The 25,765-nt window shown below is 43.8% G+C and overlaps 2 protein-coding genes across 7 annotated transcripts in view; one reads left to right on the plus strand and one right to left on the minus strand.

Annotated features, from left to right (window-relative positions):
* LOC121694807 (zinc-binding protein A33-like) overlaps positions 1–25,765 on the minus strand; it is a 221,330-nt gene that overhangs the window by 146,740 nt on the left and 48,825 nt on the right. The window lies entirely within an intron of this gene.
* abi2a (abl-interactor 2a) overlaps positions 1–25,765 on the plus strand; it is a 116,562-nt gene that overhangs the window by 59,180 nt on the left and 31,617 nt on the right. For 3 of the 6 annotated variants that reach the window (XM_042074977.1, XM_042074969.1, XM_042074999.1), the window contains exons 2-5: positions 11,548–11,715; positions 14,248–14,424; positions 14,845–14,862; positions 22,008–22,105. In XM_042074977.1, coding sequence (XP_041930911.1) covers positions 11,548–11,715; positions 14,248–14,424; positions 14,845–14,862; positions 22,008–22,105 — 461 coding nt within the window. Of the gene's footprint in view, positions 1–3,637; positions 4,060–11,547; positions 11,716–14,247; positions 14,425–14,844; positions 14,863–22,007; positions 22,106–25,765 lie in introns of those variants that run through there. The other 3 variants (XM_042074991.1, XM_042074984.1, XM_042075008.1) reach the window with 2 other exon arrangements.

The raw sequence follows: 25,765 nt of genomic DNA on the forward strand, positions 1-25,765 counted from the left end.
CTACCACTTGGGGGGGCAAATTCTCACTATATTTTTCTGAAAGCTACATATCTCTGGAGTATAAAATTGTATGATAGCAAGTTGGATATTGTAGCTTTGTGGCTGTACAGGCCTTCAAAGTTGACCTCTGATTTGAAAAAAAAAGGAAATTCCGCCTATTGGCTTTTTTTGTTAAAACACTCATAAGAGCCCAGAAAATAATCCAAATCTTATTATTACTGATGCATATGTGGTGTTTGATGTTGGCATACCTATTTTGACTCATTATGGGATTTTGCTCTTCATTTTGGTTGATAAAATTCAAGATTTATGTGCAAAAAAAAGCTAATTTGAGTTTTCAGAGCAACATGTTATGGCAATACCTGAATGCAGACCTTATTGATCATTACTATTCTACCTTCCTTACTTTCAGTTGCGAGTTGAAATTAATTTTAAATGATGACATGCATAGGTCTGCAGTACAATTTTTTTTAATTGTAGCTGAAACGAGTACAAAGGATCTTTAATCTATTCATTGAATTCATCATCGTCAAAACAGGAGCACAGAGGATGCCATCTCTATGGCACTTCACTCCGCCCTGTCCCACCTTGACAATAGCAACACCTATGTAAGAATGCTGTTCATTGACTTCAGCTCAGCGTTCAACACCATCCTCCCCTCCAAACTGATCACCAAACTCAGTGAACTGGGCATCAATACCTCCCTCTGTAACTGGATTCTGGACTACTTGTATTGCATTCATTGTGTCTACACTTGAGATAAATAAGTTTGTTTTTTCTTTTATCACATACACATATAATGGTAGATGTTTTTTCTTTACCTTGACATGTTTCGACGTATACTTCCATCTTCATCAGGTCACACGGTGGAGTATTGTGACGCGTTTTTATCAGCTGATGTTGTTACGGAGGTGTGATCCACCTGTCAGTTTTTTGACAGGTGGACCACACCTCCTGCTGTCAGTCAGCCGCCCCCCAGGACTGCACTCCAGGTATGGGAGAGCATATATGCTCCCTCATCTCTGTTCATCAGTCTTTGGGCTCCGCTTTCTTATTTCAATCGCCTTCTTTAACCAGCGGTGGTATCGGTTGTTCTCCTGCTTAATGACTGGCATGCAGGAGGTGTGGTCCACCTGTCAAAAAACAGACCTCAGTCTGTTAGGTTAGATAATCGCACCTCCTCAACCATCGAACACCAGTGTACCACAGGGATGTGTGCTGAGCCCTCTCCTCTACTCCCTCTTCACCTACGACTGCACACCTGTAGGTGGGTTGTGTGCTGTAAGTATGTTGGGGATGTGTGTTGGAGAAGCTTCCTGATGAAATAATGTGCTGTGTATGTAGGGGAGGGGGGGGGGTTAGTGTACTGCAAGTATGGTGAAGGGACTTACTATTGCAAGCAGAGTACTGTATGTATGATGTATGTGAGTGATGACAGTGAAGATGTGTGTGTGGGCGGGAGGGGAGTGGAGCAGTGACTGTGTGTGTGTGTGTGTGTGTAGTGTGTGTGTGGGTTAGGTGGGGGCAGTGTGCTGTAAGTATGTAGAGGATGTGTGTTGGAGAGGATCCTGAAGACAATGTGCTGTCAATATATCTATATTGTTCTTACTACTACTATAATGGTACCGCCACTACATGGCACATACCTGTACATGTTGTTCATACATTGTTCATATTACAGTACATAGCCATATTTATTCTGCACTTATAAGGTAACTGCTAATACACTGCACATATTTATATTTAATTTATGCTACTCTAAACCACCTTCTGCAAAACAACTATATACTACTGTCTACACTGCACTATATTTCTTGTCCTGTCTATGCACCACCTGCCTGTACTGTGTATATCACATTGCACTTTTCTGCTTTTTTGCACTTCTGGTTAGACGCAAACTGCATTTCGTTGTCTCTGTACTTGTTCTCTGCACAATGACAATAAAGCTAAATCTAATCTAATTTAATCTAAAAAATTATCTGCCTCTGCTTTGCCTCTTTATGGATCATGCTATCAATAGCAGCAGCAATGTCTGCATAAGTTGAGACATTGTTATTGACCTTCTGGACAGGAGACATTCCATCAATGATTGTTGCTGTATTATATTCATCTGGAAGATTATCTGATAGTGATGCAAGTTTCTGCAAATGCTTTGCAAGTGCTGCTTTAGAGGTTTTCCTTGGGGTCCCCTCAGGTGTCAAAAGACTTCTCTCATGTCCAGTCTTTAACATGATGGTCTTGCCATGTGCGTGTGTTTTCTTTTTTGACTCATGCTCATAAATGTCTTTAATTTTTGCTTTGTCAATGTATCATGGAATTTGTGCTTAGGTGTATCTGACTCCAGCCTCTATGTCATGATCTTTGCCTGTAGTATGAGCCTGAATCAGATCATCCCTAACCTCTTTGTGTTGCTTTGCCGTGCGTGTAGGCCTACTGTAGCGTGCATGTCAGATAACCCTTCCCCCTCCCCCTCTGTTTTTCAGCAAATCATATGACGACGTTTCTTGTAGGCCTACTGTTGTTCTGGCGGTCGGAATGATCAGCAGCACAAATAAGTTCGCTAAAATATTGGTGGGAAAAATTTGGTCATCTTAAAATATTGATTAGGACTAGTCCTTAGCGTCCCACCCTAAATCTACGCCCATGTAAAATTGTAATATTTATGTTAAGCTGGGCACATGTGGTGATGTGAACAATTTTCATATGGTATTCCTTGAATGTAAAGGTAATATGTGATTGGTAATCATGATGTTTTGATCTCTTGGAATATCTCTTATTGGTAGTTTCAATAAAATACTAATTTACTGAATTGTGGGGTGTTTCCGAATAGTACATTTACAAATAGTAAATAGCATAGCAATGCAGACCTATGTAATCATTTGTATTTCAAGTCTCTGCTGGGAGGTAGGAAGGTATAAATACATTGATTAATGAGGTAGTGGGCATTTCAATTAGTGCTGCAACACGTGTCTCTGGAAACGTAGATTTGCTCATTATTACACATAAATCAACCAAAAAACAACCAAAATGAAGGGCAAAATCACATAATGATTCAAAATATGTATGCCAACATCAAACACCACATATGCATCAGTAATAATGAGGTTTGGATTATTTTCTAGGCTCTTATGAGTGGTTTAACAAAAAAAAAAGCCAATAGGTGGAATTTCCTTTTTTCAAATCAGAGGTCAACTTTGAAGGCCTGTACAGCCACAAAGCTACAAGATACAACTTGCTATCATACCATTTTATACTCCAGAGATATGTAGCTTTCAGAAAAATATAGTGAGAATTTGCCCCCCCAAGTGGTAGTGACACGCCCCTTTTTGGGCCTGTGGCTCATGGACTAAAAGAGGAATTTATTGAACGCATTATCACAGCTGACAAATTACGCAGTAACATTTTCAACTGGAGCAAAACAATGCATGAATGTAGCTTCTGCGCATCACATGAAACACAATTGAGACAATAGATTGACCATATTGGACAAAGCCTTATCATAGGCATGTTACATTCATGACATGAAAAGTTAAACTTATAGAACGAAAATGACAAATTACGCGGTCTGCTAAACATTTTAAACGTGCGCAAAACTGATGAACATCGGGACATCGGTGTGTTGCATAAATTAAAACACAAATTGACCATTGGACAATCCTACCACAAAACCTTTCTATAGGCCTGCAACGTTTATGACATAAAAAGTGGAATATGAACGCATTTCATCACACCTGACAATTGAACGGAGCTGTGGCTGTTCGCGATTTAACTGATTCTTGAGAGCGAGGAGCGGGATATTTGCGCGGCTCAGCTCCGCTCACTAGCTCTGATTCGGAGGCATATCACTTATGTATAAAAGGCCGGGACTTTTATTTAGTTATACTTCCGGTGAAATATCTTGATCTCGTTATTGTGTTTCCTAATTCACCTACCTGTTCTAGAAACGGAGCTGTCCACGCTTGGCAGGCTCCGAGTTAAAGTTTAGAATTACCTTTTAAGTGAAGTTGCCTTTAGTTTCCAAGTCTTCATGGTACATTCCCTCACAGTCAATGATGAAACGTAAGTCATGCTGTTGAATTTGTGTTTATTTCCGTTTCTGTTTGCTTGTTGTAAATCCGTATGTATGCTAAGTTAGTCAGGATATTCTCTGAATATATTGTGTAGCGTACATTTCCTAATGTGTTGAGTATAATCCCTACACGTATCTAAGTTGCCTGTTATTACCGTTTTAGCACTATTTGCCTCGTTGTTGTTTGAGAAAACTTTTACCCGAAGTATTCCTTCGTCCTCGTGAGATTCACGTGTACTCGTTCTAACTGCGCTACCTCTTTGGCCACTAGGAGGCTCCAGAGACTGTATAATGTCTGCTCCATGACTTAGCTGTCTTTCCTATGAGAAATCGCCAGTGTTTATGTTGTATTGGTGGTGTGACTCAGGCACTTATCTGTTAATGTAACTGCAGATCCTTATTTGTATTTTATAGTGCCTTATTTCTATTTTTTCTTGTTTCCCTTTCCTTTTCAGACTGTGTCTGGATATGTGTATTTGTGAAAATATGTGAATTTGGACCTGAGCTATTTGAGAACCTTTAAGAATACAAGTCAATAATTACACCCCATCGTCTCATCATTCCTCTACCTGGCATTCTAACCGATGCCCCATCTTGGATAACTCCTAACACCTAAAACGAACCAGCTATCCCTGTAGCCTCCCCAATAACTTATGTAAAGATTATAAAAACTGATTAAATTCGATTTATGGCACGTTTCTTATTATTTTCTTAATGGAAGGAAGGGAGACGGGCGTTGGTCACGGTTTGGAATGAAAAGGAGAAAACAGGACAGAGTAACACGGTGCACTACTTTTTTTTTTTTTTTTTGACGATGTAGTTAAAGCGGCAGGCATGTTTTGCCAAGGCGGCCGCCTTGACTGCAAAGTGCTGTGGGAAACCCTGGTGTGTGTGTGTCTGACTAAGGCCTCTGCTACACTATACCGTCTATATTGTCAGAACAGCCTCCGGCTCCTCAGCCGATGGTCACGTTCCGCCGCAACATCCGGAACCTGTCTCCAACGCACTTCTCCTCTGTGGTTGCCTCCGGTCTACCTCCATTCAACACCTTCTCCTCTCTGGAGGTTAATGAAGCCACTGACTCGCTCTGCTCCACACTGACCTCGTGTCTAGACGAGCTGTGCCCTCTTACCACAAGGCCAGCTCGATCCAAACATTCTCATCCATGGCTAAATGATACCCTCCGATCGCAGCGCACCAAACTCAGAGCCGCGGAGAGGAAATGGCACAAATCCAAACTAGCTGACGACCTCAAAAACTACCAGACACTCCTGACCTCCTTCTCAGCCAGCATCACTGCTGCTAAGACTGCTTTCTACCATGACAAAATCAACAGCGCTACAGACACTCGAAAACTTTTCTCAACCTTCAAATCGCTACTCAACCCTCAGCTGCCTCCTCCTCCATCCAGCCTTACTGCAGATACCCTCGCCTCATTTTTTACAAACAAAGTGGCGGCAATCAGCAGTCAATTCTCTACATGCCCACTCAACGCATCTGACTCAGATACCACACTCCTACAACCTCTAGGGACTGCTGGAACATCTTTTTCAGCATTCACGCCTCTCTCCGAGAGTGAAGTGTCCAGACTCCTGACATGCAGCCGTCCTACCACATGCTCGCTGGACCCTATACCTACGAGCCTACTTCAGTCCATCAGCCCGACCATCGCTCCAGCTATCACACATGTGATCAATGCCTCGCTAACCTCCGGCACATTTCCAACAGCGTTCAAAATGGCCCGGGTAACACCGTTACTTAAGAAAGCTTCTCTCAACCCTGCTCAAGTCGAGAACTACCGCCCTGTCTCACTACTGCCTTTCCTATCCAAAGGCATTGAACGAGCAGTCTCCAAACAGGTCTCTGACTTCCTTTCACAGAACAACCTTCTGGATCCAAATCAGTCTGGGTTCAAAAGCGGCCACTCTACCGAAACGGCTCTGCTGTCTGTAACAGAAGCCTTAAAAGAAGCCAGGGCGACCGCTCGGTCATCAGTACTCATTCTGCTTGACTTATCGGCTGCCTTTGACACGGTTAATCACCGTATCCTTCTCTCTATACTCGCTGACATGGGAATCTCCGGTTCTGCTCTCTCCTGGTTTGAATCCTACCTCACAGGACGCTCGTTTAACGTATCATGGCTTGGTCAGCTATCCGCACCTCACCATCTCACCACAGGGGTCCCCCAGGGCTCAGTGCTGGGCCCCCTCCTCTTTGCTATCTACACCACCTCCTTGGGACAGATTATCCGCTCGCACGGCTTCTCATACCACTGCTATGCAGACGACACACAGCTCTATCTGTCCTTTCCACCTGACGACCCCCTGGTTTCAGCACGGATCTCGGATTGCCTTTCAGACATAGCTACATGGATGAAGGCACACCACCTCCAGCTGAACCTCTCAAAGACTGAACTGCTGGTCATCCCAGCTAAACCTACCATACACCACGACATCAACATCAAATTTGACTCCCTGTCTGTTTCACCGACCAGGACTGCAAGAAATCTAGGAGTTGTTCTTGACAACCAACTAAACTTCTCGGATCATGTTGCCTCAGTCGCCCGGTCATGCCGTTTTGCACTCTACAACATACGGAAAATCAGGACTTACTTGACTCAAGATGCTACCCAACTTCTGGTTCAGGCAATAGTCATCTCACGACTCGACTACTGCAATGCCCTCCTGACAGGTCTCCCAGCCTGCGCAGTGAAACCACTTCAGATGATCCAGAACGCGGCGGCGCGCCTGGTCTACAACCAACCCAAAAGGGCACATGTTACCCCGCTGCTCATCCAGCTACACTGGCTACCTATGGCGGCCCGCATCAAATTCAAGTCTCTAACGCTTGCCTACAAAGTAGTCTCCGGTTCTGCTCCCACCTACTTGAATGCCCTCATACAGACTTACACTACCTCCAGACCGCTGCGCTCCTCTGACGAACGACGTCTAGCTCTACCACCGGTGCGCTCAAACCAATCCAAACTTTTCTCATCTGTTGTTCCTCGTTGGTGGAACACACTGCCAGTTCCTACAAGGGCAGGGACATCCTTTTCCACTTTCAAAAAACTCCTGAAGACCCAGCTCTTTAGAGAACATCTACTCTCATAGCAACACTTACAACAAGTCTTACTGATCCTAGCACTCACCAGCCGTTTTAAACTGACAAGTAAATGTTAAAAACAGCACTCACCGACGCACTTATTCTTACTGTACTCTAATGTTTTTTTTTAAACTGTCCTAAAATTGTGAGAATTGTTCTAAAACTTACTGTTTACCATGTTGTTAGTCGCTTTGGTTAAAAAGCGTCAGCCTAATGTAATGTAATGTAATGTAATACCGAATCAGTTTCAATACGGGTATTCGGATCAAATCCAATCTGCGTTTACAAACACTGTATCAGTTTGGGAAGCCTAAAAACCTGATTCTTGAAATTCATGACAAATGCACAGTCAATAAGTATGTCTATGGGTACAAGTGAATAAACCATCAGATAAAATCTGAAAACTGGGGGGAATTGGGCAATGTTTGCCAAGTTTACTGCATGGGAGCAGGAGACGGCTCACCCGCATGCTATTTTATATTAAAATGCCAGGTAGCTTTGTCAACGAACAACAAACGAACACTTATAATTAGGGTATGTTTAAAGTTAGCTTCTCAGAAATTCCAAGGAGGCTATGTATGGACACACGGTCTCTGTTCGTAGGCTACATGTACAGAGCGTTTGCACAACCGTGTTTTTTCTGAGCATGTTGCGACTTGACAGTAGGCTAGAATGAATGTACCCCAGTCACCTAGGATATTGCATAATATTATAATCTGTAGGATAATTAGGTTGATAGTGACCGCTCTGCACGAACATATTACTGTGTTAGAAGTTATTGCTCCCACTCAATCATATGATTGTTTGCATGTCAACAGCCTCTGTTTCTAGCAGGCTATCATCAGGCGATCCAAACTGCTCCACTTCGGATACGCTGATACGATGGTCTAATGTGGAAGGGAGAGCGAAATCATAACGAAAGTGCGTCGGATACATTTGTATTCGACAATAGTGTAGATGTAGCCTAAAGCAGTGTGTATGTGATGTGGAGTGAGGTTAAGAGTGAGTGAGAGAGTGCAATAGTGTAGATGTAGCCTAAAGCAGTGTGTATGTGATGTGGAGTGATGTTTGATTTGAGATGGATCCTTTATTCCTTGGCGTCCCTTTGAGCTAAAGATTTCTGGAGAGGCTTCTCTGTTCAGAGGCCAGCCTGAGGGGGGTGTGTGTGTGTGTGTGAGGGAGAGCCTAGTCGTCCATCTGTCTGTGTTTACAGAGATTCGGTTCTGAGAAGAGAGAGAGGGAGAAAACGGGAGAGATTTAAAAATAGAGAAGGCAGACGCTCAGGGCCGCTCTGAACACCTGTGTGTGTGTGCATGCGCATGTGTGATATTGTGAAAGTTTGACGTGTGTGTGTTTCTTTATGAGCACAAGGGTGGGCCATCACAATGAACAACACCAGTGTGCAGTGTAGATGAAAGTACAACTTCAAAGCAAATTCCATTTTAGCAGGAACAGAATTGGCATCCGGTGGATCATCGTGTTTGAGCTATGTTGATCATTTGTTCTATTCAGATTCAGAGTTGTGTTGAATGAGGACCTTGTACTGTAGGTCTCAGTTTAATCTCTGTAACAATCTGTCTGATGGGAACTGTCATGATTTGAAAAGTCACAATGGCATTACCAGAGTGAAGGATTGTGGAATTGTGAACTTAATACACACACACACACACCACACACCACACACACACACAGAGCCATATGGGCCTATAGTACCCCACTGGGTTCTGTGATGTTCATAGTAGATTATGTACACATGTAATTATACAGGAAATGTAGCTTTTATGCATCATGCTTAGTAGACCATTGTGATTTGTGTGTGTGTGTTGCTTATTTCTGAGTAAGGGAAATGGCTGATGTGTGTGTGTGTTCGCTCGCCTGCTGCTGTGTGCATTTCAGCCGTAGGGCTCAGCAGGCGTGTGTCATAAACAATCCCACAATGCCCCCCTCTTCCCTCAGGAATGTGGAGCAGCTGTGACATCATCATCAGTGGCCAGTGAACTGCATTGGTGTCAGTGTGCCAGCACAGCCCCCCAGGGAGAAGCACTCTCTTTCACTCCCCCCCCCCCCCTCTGTTCACTTCAGTTCACTGTCTTAGCAATCTGTAGTCATGCTTCACTACCATCTCTGATCTCTCTCTCTCTTTTTTTCTTCCCTCTCTCCCCCACTCTTCCCTCTACCAAGCCTCTCTCCTCCTTCCCTCTGTTTCTAAATTCCCTCTATCTGACACCTCTCTCTCTCCCTGTCTCTGGCCAGCACCTCTCTCTCTCTCTCTCTCTCTCTCTCTCTCTCTCTCTCTCTCTCTCTCTCTCTCCCTCTCTCTCTCTCTCTCTCTCTCATGTGTCTCTGCTGTAGGGAGGTCATACCAGGTCTGTACCTGTGGCCAGATGTAGCCTTCATGTCTGATTGCATATTACATAGACACTTTTACCCTGAATTTGCCCTTTTACAGTATGAGCTACATGTGCCCTTTCACCCTGCATAGGCTATATATATATATATATATATATATGTATGTATGTGTGTATACTCTTTTGATCCCGTGAGGGAAATTTGGTCTCTGCATTTAACCCAAGCTGTGAATTAGTGAAACACAGCACACAGTGAGGTGAAGCACACACTAATCCCGGCTCAGTGAGCTGCCTGCAACCACAGCGGCGCTCGGGGAGCAGTGAGGGGTTAGGTGCCTTGCTCAAGGGCACTTCAGCCGCGGCCCACTGGTCGGGGCTCGAACCAGCAACCCTCCGGTTACAAGTCCAGAGTGCTAACCAGCGGGCCACGGCTGCCCCATATATATAGTAATTATACACTGTAGCAGCCGAGAGATGGAAATGAGAGGAAAGAGCATGCGAACATAGTGTTCAACCCGCTAGTGTTCAATTCAGTTCAACGAGAAGTGGACGGGCAACTGGGTAGTTTGAGTGATGGCATGACTTTTGAGTCGTCTCGCAGATGACAGGAAGGGCGCGGGACCGATAACAGGGACTGTATTCCATCTGAAATGCTCTTTAGGCTGAGAATTTAGCTGTGTAATTCAGGGGTTTGGACCAAGTTTGTGTGTGTGTGTGTGTGTGTGTGTGTGTGTGAGATTCACTCGGGGATTAGGAGCGATTAGAGGTAGAGATTTTGTCTGACCTGCCAATATTTGAGTGTGTTTGAGGACTCCATGCTGAGAGGTGCTCCGGTCGTCCATGACACGGATGGGAGTTGGCCTGCCACACCCAGGCCTGATCTTGGTACTGGCCCGGTACTGCTCCATGCTATCTGTAACCGTGACTACCTGGGACTCTAGAATGGACCCAGGAGGAGCAGGGTTGAGGCAGGGGCATGATGCTGGTTGAAGCATTAACACATCACATAATCACATAAATACATAACATAAATGGTAAACGCATCAATACATAACATACCTTAACATAAACAGTAAATACATACAACATAAACACAAATATAGCATGAACACCTCATTATATACCATAAACTGTTAACATATAAATACACAAGATTAACACATAAACTATCACTATTTGTGCCACAGTTGAAGTCCATCTATGGAACAGGGACTGACCGATTGGGTGTGTGGAGTTCAGCTAGCTATGAGAGAGGCAGAGAAAGGGAGAGTGTGTGTCACCTCCTGGCACTGCCCAGTGTAGGGACAAAGACTGTGATTGTGTTTTGTTGCACACACATACACACACACACACACACACACACGACTCAGGCCGGAGGCTCTGTGCTGCTGAGTGTAATGATCATGTGAGCTGAGTAGCATAATATAGAGTGGGAAAAGTGCTGAGATCTGGACATTCCACGCACACACACACACACGTACATACTGACACACTCACATTCACATAGATTGTGCACATAGACACACATACACGCATTGTCTCCCTCACCCCCCACACACAAACACCAAAAACATTTGTGCACACACCCACATACTCCCTTTTCAAGCAGACATTACCATATGCACACTCTCAATAGCATTTAGACTACGCATTCTTATTCACGAACATAAACATGATCATAGGGTCTCTATGCACTAATCCACATGTATTCTCTCTCTCTCTCTCTCTCTCTCTCTCTCTCTCTCTCTCTCTCTCTCTCTCTCTCTCTCTCTCTCTCTCTCTCTCTCTCTCTCTCTCTCTCTGTGTGTGTCATTCATTCGGTCTCTAATGCACTTACTAGTGGTTGATTTACGGTTGTATTTACTTGGCACAGCAGAGGAATGACTCATGCAGACCCAAAGCCTCCGTTTTTCACTTCATTTGTTTTAATCAAACGGTAAAATGAATTTATCCCTCCTCTTTCTCTCTGTGGTCTCTATCCTTTCTTTCTGTCTTCTCTTTTCTGCCCTCTCCTCTCCCTCGCTCTAGAACCCTGATAAGCACAGGGCGTTGGAGGAGACCAAGAGCTACACCACCCAGTCCCTGGCCAGTGTGGCCTACCTGATCAACACACTCGCCAACAACGTACTCCAGATGCTCCACATCCAGGCGTCCCAGCTGCGTCACATGGAGTCCTCCATCAACCACATCTCACAGGTGAGACACACACACGCACTGAGACACACACACACACTGAGAGACACACACACACACGCACACACACAGAGACGCACAGGCACACGCACAGGCAGACGCACAGACGCACAGACGCACGGCCGGCTCTGAGCTGCAACATGAAGAGTGAGTCGACCCAACAGAGATAAAGTTCACCAATAATAACCCAACAGAGTCGACCCAACAGAGATAAAGTTCACCAATAATAACCCAACAGAGTAGACCCAACAGAGATAAAGTTCACCAATAATGTATTCAAGTAAGATTTCGAGGGGAAAGTAAAGCATTTATGTGTGTGCTCATGTCACCCAAAGGATGCTGCAACACAGGAAATGTGCCTAACCCAATCAAGAGAGAGAACAGCCCATAGACCACCCCATACGACTTCAATAGAGATAAGTGAAGCCAATTTGAACCCGTGTTGTGGGTGAAGCCTAATTGTACTGCACATCCTCAGGACAGTTGAGTGTTGTGGGTGAAGCCTAATTGTACTGCACATCCTCAGGACAGTTGAGTGGTAACACGTGACTTTAAGCAACGGACTGAAACACAGCAAGTCGTCTGGTAGCCGAGCTAAGAAAATTGATAGAGAGATTCGAGTTTGAGTGCAGCTTTTGGTGGTGATTTGTCCGACAAAGTTTATTACGGAGCCGTAAAGTGAGATAAAAATGTATGACGCCAGTCACACAATGTTGTATTTCTCTGGAAACAGAAATGGTTCATATAAATGCTTAAATCACTTCAGATGTAAAGTTATGTGCTGTCAAAGTGACGGCAAAATGAACGGGGGTTAATAGAATTCTAAATCCAGGCGAGCCTCCCATAGGGTCACGCTTTCCAACTGTTAGCTCACCCCCTTGGAACAATCCCTTACATACCACGCAATTAGGCAAGCTAGGCCAGACCCGAAGGACACACACACACACACACACTAAAAATGAAAAGATGAGCATTGAGAAACTTGAACAGAGAACTCTAGTCAGCCTGGGGGGGTTCTCCGCACTGGTGCTCAGACAGAACTGGAGCTCTAGAACAGAATGGAGCCTTGTGTTCCGCCTGGGTTCCTGTGTGACATCATTTGAGTCTTCTCTCTGCTCTCTCACTACTCCTCCTCTCACCCCCCCCTCTCTTTCACTCCTCCTCTCTTTCACTCCTCCTCTCTTTCACTCCTCCTCTCTTTCACTCCTCCTCTCACCCCCCCCTCTCTTTCACCTCCTCCTCTCTTTCACTCCTCCTCTCACCCCCCCCTCTCTTTCACTCCTCCTCTCACCCCCCCCCTCTCTTTCACTCCTCCTCTCACCCCCCCCTCTCTTTCACTCCTCCTCTCACCCCTCCTCTCTTTCACTCCTCCTCTCTTTCACTCCTCCTCTCACCCCTCCTCTCTTTCACTCCTCCTCTCTTTCACTCCTCTCACCCCCCCTCTCTCTCTCTCTCTCTCTCTCTCTCTCTCTCTCTGTCTCTCTCTCTTTTCCTCTCTCTCTCTCTCTCTCTCTCTCTCTCTCTCTCTCTCTCTGTCTCTCTCTCTCTTTTCCTCTCCCTCTCTGTCTCTCTCTCTCTCTCTCTCTCTCTCTCTCTCTCTCTCTCTCTCTCTCTCTCTTTTCCTCTCTCTCTCTCTCTCTCTTTTCCTCTCCCTCTCTCTCTCTCTCTCTCTCTCTCTCTCTCTCTCTCTCTCTCTCTCTCTCTTTTCCTCTCCCTCTCTCTCTCTCTCTCTCTCTCTCTCTCTCTCTCTCCCCTGACTCTGCCTGGTGGAGATGAAAGAGAATGTCAGTCATGGTGGAGTCCAAGACCTTTGATGTGTAAAGTTAATTCGAGCTCTCGTGTGTGTGTGTGTGTGTCATGGCCATGTATGGGAGACAAATCCACATCCACACACCGATATGCACAAACTTTGAGACATACTTTAGTATCTCTTCCTTTCACCTCTAGCTCTCCCTTGTCCACTCACTCATTCAATCGAACCAGTGTCCAGTACTTTACTCACAAAATACAGTACACACACATACACACACACACTGAGACCCACACACACACAGATACACACAGGCACAGCATATGTCTCCTTATGAGCATGCATATTTATAAGATTATTATTTCAAATGAATTTTATTTAGTAATTCTGAACTGCGTTGTCACTATGTGCACTGCAGTGGTCCCCCCTACTCTGCAGGAGATGTGTGGGGATGAGGCCCTCGCTGGGGATTAGTGTGAAATTAAAAAAGGGCCTGGTTTTGCACACAGATAATTACATGCACAGGCACTTGAGGTGAGCATGGCACACGTATGCATATTCAACCGTTTGTCATGGTTATAGACGCGACTTGTTTCTCTGGATATAACCATGTTGAAACCTCTAATAATTGGTAATGAGTGTCTCGAATGCATCTTGGGACTCTGGTCTTTGAGTTTGAGATGGAACGTTATTATGACTGACATATGACGTGTATGTGTGTTTCTGTGTTTGTGTGTGTGTGTCCTTTGTGTGAGTGTTAATACTTCTTCTCACTGTTTCCCCAGACGGTTGACATCCATAAGGAGAAGGTGGCCAGGCGGGAGATTGGCATCCTGACCACCAATAAGAACACCTCCCGCACGCACAAGATCATCGCCCCAGCCAATCAGGAGAGGCCGGTGCGCTACATCCGCAAGCCCATCGACTACAGTATGCTGGATGACATCGGCCACGGGGTCAAGGTATGGGGAAGGAGGAGGGGCGTGCTCGTGCACTAATCACCAATTTTTGTGATTGGTCAAACGTGGGGTTGTCAGCGCTCGTCCTGAACATGGCAGCCAATCAGATTCTCTCGTTGACAAGTGAAAGCAAATGATTGGTTGAAGGGTTTGTTCTAAATTGCCATCACCCAATTATAGAGCCGTTGGTGAGAACTTTGTAGAGCTGACTGCCCCAGGTCTCTAACTGCAGAGAAATAATCAGCTAACTTGTGTGTGTGTTTGTTGCGGGCTGTGTGTGTTTGTTTGTCTGTGTGTGTGTTTGTTGCGGGCTGTGTGTGTTTGTTTGTCTGTGTGTGTTTGTTTGTCTGTGTGTGTAAACTCTGACTAACCTGGCTGTGGTTTCTCTTGCTTCTTCTTTTCTGCCTCTCCCACGCACTAAAGTGGTTGCTTAGGTTCAAGGTAAGCCCTCCTCTCCCCCCCTGACCCCCTCCTCTCCCCCCCCCCCCCGACCCCCTCCCCCCCTGATACCCTCTCTCTCTCTCTCTCTCTCTCTCTTTCGATCATGTACTCTCTCTCCTCTACTCTCCACTCTCTCTCTTTCCTCCTCTCTTTCTCTCTCTCTCTCTCTCTTTCGATCATGTACTCTCTCTCCTCTACTCTCCACTCTCTCTCTTTCCTCCTCTCTTTCTCTCCACTCTCTCTCTTTCCTCCTCTCTTTCTCTCCACTCTCTCTCTTTCCTCCTCTCTTTCTCTCCACTCTCTCTCTCTCTTATGCTCTTACTGTGTCAATGTCGGGTCGGAAAACAGAGAACAGAGAAACAGGGAAAACAGGAATCCTGTCAGAACCTGCATCTGTGTGCGTGTGTCTGTGTGCGTGCATCTGTGTGCGTGCGCGAGCGTGTGTGTTTGCGCGTGTGTGTGTGCGCATTCCAGTGAGTGCCACCATGGCCTGTTCCACTGCTGTTCTGACAGGTCTGTTTTCTCCGCGTCAGTGCTCAAGAGTAGTGTCATGCCAGAACAGGGCAATACTGTAAATGAACTAATCCTAATAGATTAACTAATGCTATCGTTGTGAAGGAAAACTGGCGATTTTTCACATAGATCTAGTGATGCACGATATATCGGCCGCCGATATAATATCGGCCGATATGGTCATTTTTTTACACATCGGTATCGGTCCGATGTCAAAATAGGGCCGATGTGAACAGGCCGATAATCATTCCTGTGTATTTGACGTGTGTGTAGTGATCCAAGCGTGTTATCTGTCTACACTGAATCCGTTAAATATGCCCTTCTATTGCATCATATTTCTTATTTAAAATAGCAGGGCAACAAGACTGACAGAAAGATGACACTGGGCATCTCACAAAAGTTCTTTCAAAACGTTGCGTTGTATCGCGCTGCTCGCGTTGCTTGCAGTCAAGTTGATGGCTGGCTTGCATGTCATGTCACGCCTAGCACTACATCTCTCGCGGTAGGCTAAATATAACTGTGTATCAGGCAGAATGTAGTTATATGGTCGTAATAGGAATTTAATAGGGCTGTAACGATATGCGATTCAAAACTGAAATCGCAACACTCATATCCACAAACCTGTGTCGCGGTGTGAAAAGGCAGAACTGACACACCCTTTCTAGTGTCTAGCAGTGCTTTGCAGCTTACGCGGCCGCATAAACAACACACATCTCCCGCTTTACTTGGCGGTAGCCTACGTTGCTTTCATTGTAGACTTTACCAAACCGTATAAACCCCCTGTTAAAGGTCTCATCTCATCGTTTTTTCATTAATTTTGCAGTGGTCTGTAGTGTTGATGAATGCCCTGTGAGCCGGTTTTGGTGAAAAAAATGCTGTCCTGCGTCTGTTTCATGCTGTTCTAGTTTGGTGGGGAAGGTGGGCGGGGAGGAACGACTGGATTTCGCCTCTAGTCATGAATATTAATGACATGCTAATGAATTCACCTCTGATTGGCTAACAGTACTGTGACGCTTCCTCCAGTGCGTCCTCATCCGATTCTGCCTGTGCTATGCTCCATATTCAACTTTACAGTGCTAAAACCTGGCTAAAACTCGAGTCAAAACTGTTGCACAAAATGTCTTCGGAGATACAACTTCATGTGTTTGATCCTAGTGTTCGAGTAGGAAGAAGAACCGCTTCCTGATCGTTTGTCGGTGAACGTTGGTTTAATAGAATGGTAACAATTGCCTGTCAGCTTAAAATTTCTCCTAAAAGAGGTAAACGTTTGTGACAATCGTCTTCTTGCTTTCAAGTAATAAACAGTTGGAAACGTTTTAAAATAAAGACCTATTTCTTTACACAGTCAAAAGTCTTTGCAATCTTCCTAGTAGATATTTTACTTCACAACACAGGTAAGCACCCTAAATGCAGTTCAGCCACTGACCTAGCCTGCTAATGCTATCAGAATAGCTAGATAGTTATGGTTTGAATTCCATGATACTATCATTGAAAGACCACTTGGTCATAGCCCAATATATATATAGATCTAAATGCAAACACGCCTACCTAGCTATATTTTGCTGGAATTGTACCAGAATGCCTACAGAAGCAGAGAATGTGTGCTGCAAGACTTCTCCGGTAATGAGAACTATGATAGCCTGACATTGGCAGAGGTTAGCCTACTCAAGTTGTTTTCTGTCACGTATGACAGAAAAAGTAGCCTACTATAGGAATCTTATAGTATTTTGGGACTAAATATTACAGTAATCTTATAGGAATACTATAGTATTTGGACATACTAGATGTGTCTAGATGTGTAGATGTGGTAAAATATAATAGACGAGTTGTTTGCAATATTGAACCAACAGTTCTGCAACACTGATGTAACCTATGCCAGTTTAAATCATATGAATCCTCTGACACCATAAGCAAGGTGCAAAGACAATAAGCAAGTTGGTTCAGTAAGAAGGCCTATTGTGTAATATACTGTTGAAGTAGGTCTACTGTTTTTTTTGCTAGGTGGTCCGTGAAACACTGACAAATAGTAATATTGCAGTCTATTAAAATAATGCAAACACAAAACAAGAACATCCAAACTATGCACAGAATTAACAATGTCCTCTTTTTGCCAGACGATGCAGACATCTGGCCTACAGATCCTTTGTAAGATGGTGCTGGGATTATTTAGGGAAAAGTTTGTCTGAGTTGGTCTGAGTTGTTGTTTCGGCTTGTATTGTCCTGGGGATCCGAAGGGACAACACACAAAACACATTCGTTGGCTGTGATGATTTTATTACATTGCTCTTTAATTGCGCTGGGCCATAGGTGGAGCCATCAGGTGTTATTGTGGAGATGTCGCTTTCATCCTCCTCCTCCTCTTGATCAACCCGAGGTCTTCTAGCTGGCCTTGGATGAACAGGCTTGATGGCAGTAGAGGTAGCAGGCCCCCATCCCCATGGTGTATCCGAAGTGCTTGTATCAATACTCATACTTTTCATGAAGTATTCTGTTTGGGTACCTAAAGTAAATAAATGTGTATTACTGTCAAGTTACAAGATACTAATAGTACACAGGACATTCACTATCTCACAAAACTTTACTGGCACAATGGAAACAAAAATATTTTAGTGACTGTGGTAAGGTGTATGATGTACTAAGTAGCATACCCACAAGAAGACATTCGGTAATATCAATTCTATCTGTTATGCAATTCATGGGTTTCATCAGGTCCATTTACACAGGTGTATTAATCAAGCATCATGCAGTCTGCATTCATAATCGAGGTGCTTGATTTTATACACCTGTGGAAAGTGACCTGAAGAAACCCATGAATTGACTTTCCAAAACATTGACGAGCACATAAGAACCTGTATTAGCCTACTAGAAAAAGACTTCTAGAAACTAACTAGCACAACAATAAAAGTTAGATCACAAACCTTTGCTTCTAACGTGATGACCTAATGTAGGCTAGAAAGCTGTGTAGCCTGACATGAGGATGTGCTCTGGAAGACATACAAAACACTAAGTAAACAGCAAGTAATCAAACAAAACATCATTGTATGTCAATGTAATAATGGCAAGAAGACATAAATTAGACTGAAGTGTAAATACCTGAGCTCTAGTGATAATAACTTAGCCTAATAGTGCAGGGGTATTGTGTTTTTGATTTTCCCTGTTTAGACTAGAACAATACCCGTACTTAGTTGAGCATAAAATATTGTTGCTAATATTATTATTTGTGGTTTAACGCTTAGGTTAGAAGATTATAGGTTCAACAAGCTAAATCTCTGGGTAGTGTGGTCAGTTTCTTATGAGTGTAGCTACACCAGGCACGTAACTGAAGCATTCCCTTCGCGTTCTGCAACAATTAGCTTCCAATAGGCCTAATCAATGGAAGTAGCTACACCTGGCGTGTTAGTGGCCTGTAGGCTACGTTCGGGAAAATAGACCATTCCTCTAATGGATTTTACCAGAGCCCTTCCTATTAGGCATTCTCTGATTTTACACGTCGCGAACAGAACACTTCAGTTACGTGCCTGGTGTAGCTTCCTGTAATATAGGCTAGCCTAAGCCTAGCTTGTACCCTTTTCATGCATGTTAACGTGAAGAATATGAACATGCTATTTTGTAACAGACGTTAGGTGGAAAAGTTTGTTTGTACTTACAGCCTGTGAGCTGGTGGTCGATCGTCATGACGGTACAGAACCAGGTTTTCAGAACATCGATGCAAAACCACTTTCTAAGGCAGTGAGTGTTGTCGAAATGATTGGAACACAGAACTAATGTTGCACTACTTCGGTGGTGGTGTTCCAACGATAAATCCAAACCATTTCTTCCTCAACTCATGTTTCTAAGGCAAGACATGCAACATTGATGTGTTATTGCCAGAAATAAAACAGGCACGATTTTTTTTCTGCCATGTTGGCAACTTGCTGTTAGCTCCTACTAGCTGCAGAGAGACAATCCCCTAGCCGCAAAATCTTCCAGTCTTCCTGTAGGCGGTCACAAGCCAAGGTGGGCGAGGCCATGAATAGTCAGTTTCCCTTCGGCGTCATTGGGAAGGGCTCTTTCTGATTCGCTTGTTTTTCCGTGTATTTTCTTTCATTGGCTAATGCGGGCAATGGGGGTAGAAGATCATTTTCACGTGCAGCATGCATATGCAACTTGGAGTGAGCTATAGTATTTCGAAAGTAACAAGTATTAAACGGTTTCTCAGTGAATGTGACCTTTAACCTTTCCTGCTTTGTTTCAGACCGTAGTCAGAAACGCAGGGGAGATTCGTTATTCGAGGGCCGATGTTATAAGATAGAATAACGTCGGGGTCACGGTCCCATTTCTGATGAGCAAAATACACGAGCTGAACTTTATGGAGTTTTATTTCGGACAGTAACACCGCTCACACTGTGTACAGACTCCAACTTGAACTTCCACACTCTCTGCTCCAGTTGCATACATACACTTCCACACTCTCTGCTCCAGTCGCATACATACACTTCCACACTCTCTGCTCCAGTCGCATACATACACTTCCTCACTCTATCTCCCTCCTTCCCACACACACACACACACACAGAGCTCTCTTAAAGGAGCCGCAACACCATTTTACAACACCCCTCTCATTGCCCCGCTCTCTCTCGCTCACTCAATGGACACGCGCGACTCGGCCAACGCAATCCAAATTACAATCGTGAAAGCAAGGACTCATAGAAGACGACTAGCTAAATTACTATTAAATCTGCTTAGCAACATTAGCATGCTGCACATATTTGTTTAAAACTCTTGGTTTCAAGTTGACTGATCATCTCAATACCAATGTTTCCCAAAAGTGCCTGTACCAAGGAAAACAAGTATTACCTTTAAACTTAAACACACATGGGGAAACTGAACAGTCCAATCAGTAGACTATGATAAGCTAGCCAACTATGCTACTATGCTACTTTGTTTACAATATTTCCAGGCTTCAACCACACAGCTGAATTAAAGAGGGAGAGTTGTAATATAAATAGTAGGCCTATAGTGTGCCATATCTATAGGCTAATCTGCATAAAGTGCTGTCATAAATATCAGACATTCAGTATTCTCTCTTTTTATATCAGGATATAAAATAATAGATATATTCTATTATATTGTAATCCTCTGGTGTTCTAAGGTTCTAACGTTATTTAAAAAAATGCATTTTGGAAAATAGCTCTTTATTTGATTATCATAAGAATGTGTTTTCTATACAGATATATCGACATCGGTAAATATCGGTATCGGCCATAACAGCAAAATTAATATCGGTTATCGGTATCGGCCACAATTTTCGGTGCATCACTACATAGATCTATGTTTCTCGAGGTCACCGAGTACTGTTGATACGAAATATACTAACTAAAAATAAATCGATTTAAACTAACTCAAGTTGCTGCATCCATCTATCTATAGGAACGTCTGTGTGTGTGTGTGTGTGTGTGTGTGTGTGCGCTTACCAGGTGTCTCACTACGGGCAGGAGTAAGTACAGTGCAAGGTTTGACGTTGTTTGGATAAGAAATGCACGGCACGGGTAGATGTAAGAGGTTTGGATAATTATTTTGCCAAATTTAACTCATGCAAAGCAAGTGCAAATGCAGACAACGAGTGGCATTAGAGCGTGATGTCACTTATAGGCTACCAGAGACTGTTTTTGAGTCCCAAATTTCATATGATTCATCATTCCACAAAATAGTTTGTCTTCTATATCATGAAGTCATTCAATAGTCATTTATAGCCTTGACTCAAAACAGTTGTTCAGCTTATGTCATGTCACATGCAGCCATGCTTGCATTCTGCTCACTGCACATGTATTATAATGTATTAGAATATTATATTCAGTTTTGAATGCTTAGCTGAAATAATGTTTTCCCCCCCATCATCTTATATTTAAAGCAGACCTACCTGCGACTATGTCATTGGGCTACGGGTTTGAACGGGCACTGCACTAGTGATCTTGAAGACACCTCCAGAGTTTAGCACTGTAGCAGCCTGGCTGTAGCAACTAGGCTAGGTAGCACTGTTTTCTTCCGTTTTATTGCGTAGTACCGACAGTACTTGGGACCTCAAGAAACAGATGTATGTGAAATATTGCTGGGATTCTTCTTTAATGCTATTGTTGTGGTATTAGAAAGAGGTGTGTGTGTGGGGGGGGGGGGTGGTAATAGCATGACCGATCCCTGAGTTCCTGAGCTACCAGGGTGACATATGGGCACAATACTTCCTGTTGGTGTGTGTGAGTGCGCGAGAGAGTGAGTGCTTTCACACATTAAGCATCATAACTGTGTGTGTGTGTATAAGAGACTTATCATTGATGGGTGTGTGTGGATAGTTGGCGCGATTGGCACAGCAGTGGACCCACTGAAGCGTGTGTTGGCACACCTTGGGCAGAAGCCCTCAGCAGGCTTATCTCAGCAGGCATCTCCTGGTCCTCAACACAGACAAAAATAACAACCCCCGCTAATAAGCAGCAGTCACGATGAGCCATCTGGAGACATAGGAGACCAGGAGGAAACAACAGGCCAAGACAGGATATGGGATGTGTGTGTGGATGTGTGCGAGCAGTGTGTGTGTGTGTGTGTGTGTGTGTGTGTATTGAAATCTATAGATCTGTTCTCATGAAACTGTTGTCTAACAGGTGAGCAGCCAGAACATGAAGATGGGGGCACTTCCACGCACCAACCCGCCCACCCAGAAGCCCCCCAGCCCTCCACTGGCAGGAAAGGGAACCCTGGGGTACGTATGGTGGAGCAGGGGGCTTGGTACTCCGCACCTGTGTGGACATTACCACTCTACTGGTCTCTTCTCTTCTCTTCTCTTCTCTTCTCTTCTCATAGTTAGTATCTCGCTCATCTCCAGAGGTGGATCTTCAGTGTTAACTGGAGGCGTTGTGCTCTTCACTGCTGTGGTGCTGTGGTCTCAATTCATCTCCGCAGTATCCGATCTGTGCTCTAACAAGACAGTCATGTCACACTGCAATAATCATGCCTCACTAAATCTAGGCTGTGAGTGTGTGTGTGTGACATTGCTTTTGCATGTCAGCATAGCCCCGCTGTGGATGGAGATGTCCGACGAGAAGGAGGCTCATTCTCTCTGTCGGAATCTTTGCTCACGGTTCTAACACCACTTCTTCCTGCAGCAAGGTTTCTAAAAGTAGAGGATGGAGGCGGAGAGAGAGATGGAGAGAGAGATGGAGAGAGAGATGGAGAGAGAGATGGAGAGAGAGATGGAGAGAGAGATGGAGAGAGAGATGGAGAGAGATGCGGAGAGAGATGGAGAGAGAGAGAGAACTCTATATATATATAAAATAACAAAAATAAAAAAAAATGAAAAAAAGAAAACAACATCAATACACACACCTCCCCATATACACACTGCCCACATAAACACACACCTCCCCATATACACACTGCCCACATAAACACACACCTCCCCATATACACACTGCCCACATAAACACACACCTCCCCATATACACACTGCCCACACACACACACCTCCCCATATACACACTGCCCACACACACACACCTCCCCATATACACACTGCCCACACACACACACCTCCCCATATACACACTGCCCACATAAACACACACCTCCCCATATACACACTGCCCACACACACACACCTCCCTCATATACACTTATACTCACTCAACTACACACACACACACCTCCCCATATACACACTGCCCACACACACACACCTCCCCATATACACACTGCCCACACACACACACCTCCCCATATACACACTGCCCACATAAACACACACCTCCCCATATACACACTGCCCACACACACACACCTCCCTCATATACACTTATACTCACTCAACTACACACACACACACCTCCCCATATACACACTGCCCACATAAACACACACCTCCCCATATACACTTATACTCACTCAACTACACACACACACACCTCCCCATATACACAGTGCCCACATAAACACACACCTCCCTCATATACACTTATACTCACTCAACTACACACACACACACACCTCCCCATATACACACTGCCCACATAAACACACACCTCCCCATATACACTTATACTCACTCAACTACACACACACACACACCTCCCCATATACACACTGCCCACATAAACACACACCTCCATCATATACACTTATACTCACTCAACTACACACACACACCTCCCCATATACACACTGCCCACATAAACACACACCTCCATCATATACACTTATACTCACTCAACTACACACACACACACCTCCCCATATACACACTGCCCACATAAACACACACCTCCCTCATATACACTTATACTCACTCAACTACACACACACACACCTCCCCATATACACAGTGCCCACATAAACACACACCTCCCTCATATACACTTATACTCACTCAACTACACACACACACACCTCCCCATATACACACTGCCCACATAAACACACACCTCCCCATATACACTTATACTCACTCAACTACACACACACACACCTCCCCATATACACAGTGCCCACATAAACACACACCTCCCTCATATACACTTATACTCACTCAACTACACACACACACACCTCCCCATATACACACTGCCCACATAAACACACACCTCCATCATATACACTTATACTCACTCAACTACACACACACACACCTCCCCATATACACACTGCCCACATAAACACACACCTCCCTCATATACACTTATACTCACTCAACTACACACACACACACACACACACAATTGTCTCTGTGATCATTTACCTCATTTCTTTCTTCTTCCCCTTCCTTTTTATGTGCTAAATATTTACTCATTGTAGTCGAATTTATGAGGTAGAGCTTTGTTAGAGCTTTGTCAGTGCCAGGGTCTGTACATTGTCAATGGGAGGCTAAGAGAGACTCACTAGGACAATACACTTACAGTTCAGTCCTTGGATGCAGTACAGTCGCTTACTTTATAACAGACCTTCATGAAGATCATTTAAGGGCTTTCACAGTAAATCCTTTGCCACCTTTTCTGACCATTCACAGATAACTCTCTATCTAAACAGAACTAATGGAAAGCCCAACTTTTCTCAATCATCTATAATGCATAGGATGAGTAAGACCTACAGATGGCGTGAAAATAGCAAAGATCAATATGTTAAAACAAAGGAGTAAACAGTGCGGTTAATGATTTAAATAAAATATTTGACCATATAGCCAAATCATCTGGGTTGTTATCTCACAGAGGTAAAACAAAAACTATAAACAAGAAACCAACTTGGTATGATACAGAATGTAAGACATTGCGGAAAGAATTAAGGAAATTATCAAACCAAAAACACAGACAGCCCAACAATGAGGTCATTCGTTTACAACATGCTGAGTCGTTGAGAAAGTACAAACATAAACTTAAGACTAACAAATCTAGTTTCCTGTCAAAACAAATTGATGAACTAGAGGAATCAATTGACTCCAATAATTTCTGGGATCGCTGGAAAACATTACAAAACAGAAACTCAGAGGAGTTAGCGATCCAAAAGGGAGATATATGGACAGATCATTTCAAATCCCTGTATGAAAACAACCCATTAAATAATCATCAAAAACAAATACTTCAAAAATTGGACAAATTGGAACAAATTATAAAACCTTATCAGAATCCCTTAGATATGCCAATTACTGAAAAAGAATTGGAGGAAAAAATAAGAACTCTACATCCCAAAAAAGCCTGTGGGTTTGACAACATATTGAATGAAATGATCATTAACACAGATCCCACCTTCCAAAGAGCCATTCTTAAACTCTTTAATTTAATTCTTAATGTAGGGCATTTTCCTGAATTATGGAGCAAGGGTCTCATTTCACCTATATTTAAGAGCGGTGATAGTTTAGAACCGAGTAACTACAGGGGTATATGCATCTGAAGCAACATGGGCAAATTACTCTGTTCCATAATACATTCTAGACTGACAGATTTTATCAATCAACACAACATACTAAACAAAGCACAAATTGGTTTCCTCCCAAATCATAGGACCTCAGATCACATTTTTACACTACACACTATAATTGATAAACACGTTAAACAAGACAAATCCAAATTATTCACTTGCTTTGTTGATTTCGAGAGAGCCTTTGATTCTGTATGGCACAAAGGTCTACTCTACAAATTATTAGAATATGGGGTTGGCGGGCAAACATATGATGTAATAAAATCACTGTTTTCCTCAAACAAATGTGCAGTTAAGATTGGAAATATGCAAACAGATTTTTTCCCCCAACACCCTGGCATAAAATTATTAGACACTGAGGTAAAATGTCTTCTTTATGCAGATGACTTGGTTCTCATAGCCCCAGATGAAGTAAGCCTGCAAAATAGCCTGAATATTCTGGAGAAATTTGCCGAAAATT

The sequence above is a fragment of the Alosa sapidissima genome, chromosome 2 (assembly GCF_018492685.1).
Source record: "Alosa sapidissima isolate fAloSap1 chromosome 2, fAloSap1.pri, whole genome shotgun sequence".
NCBI lineage: Eukaryota > Metazoa > Chordata > Actinopteri > Clupeiformes > Clupeidae > Alosa > Alosa sapidissima.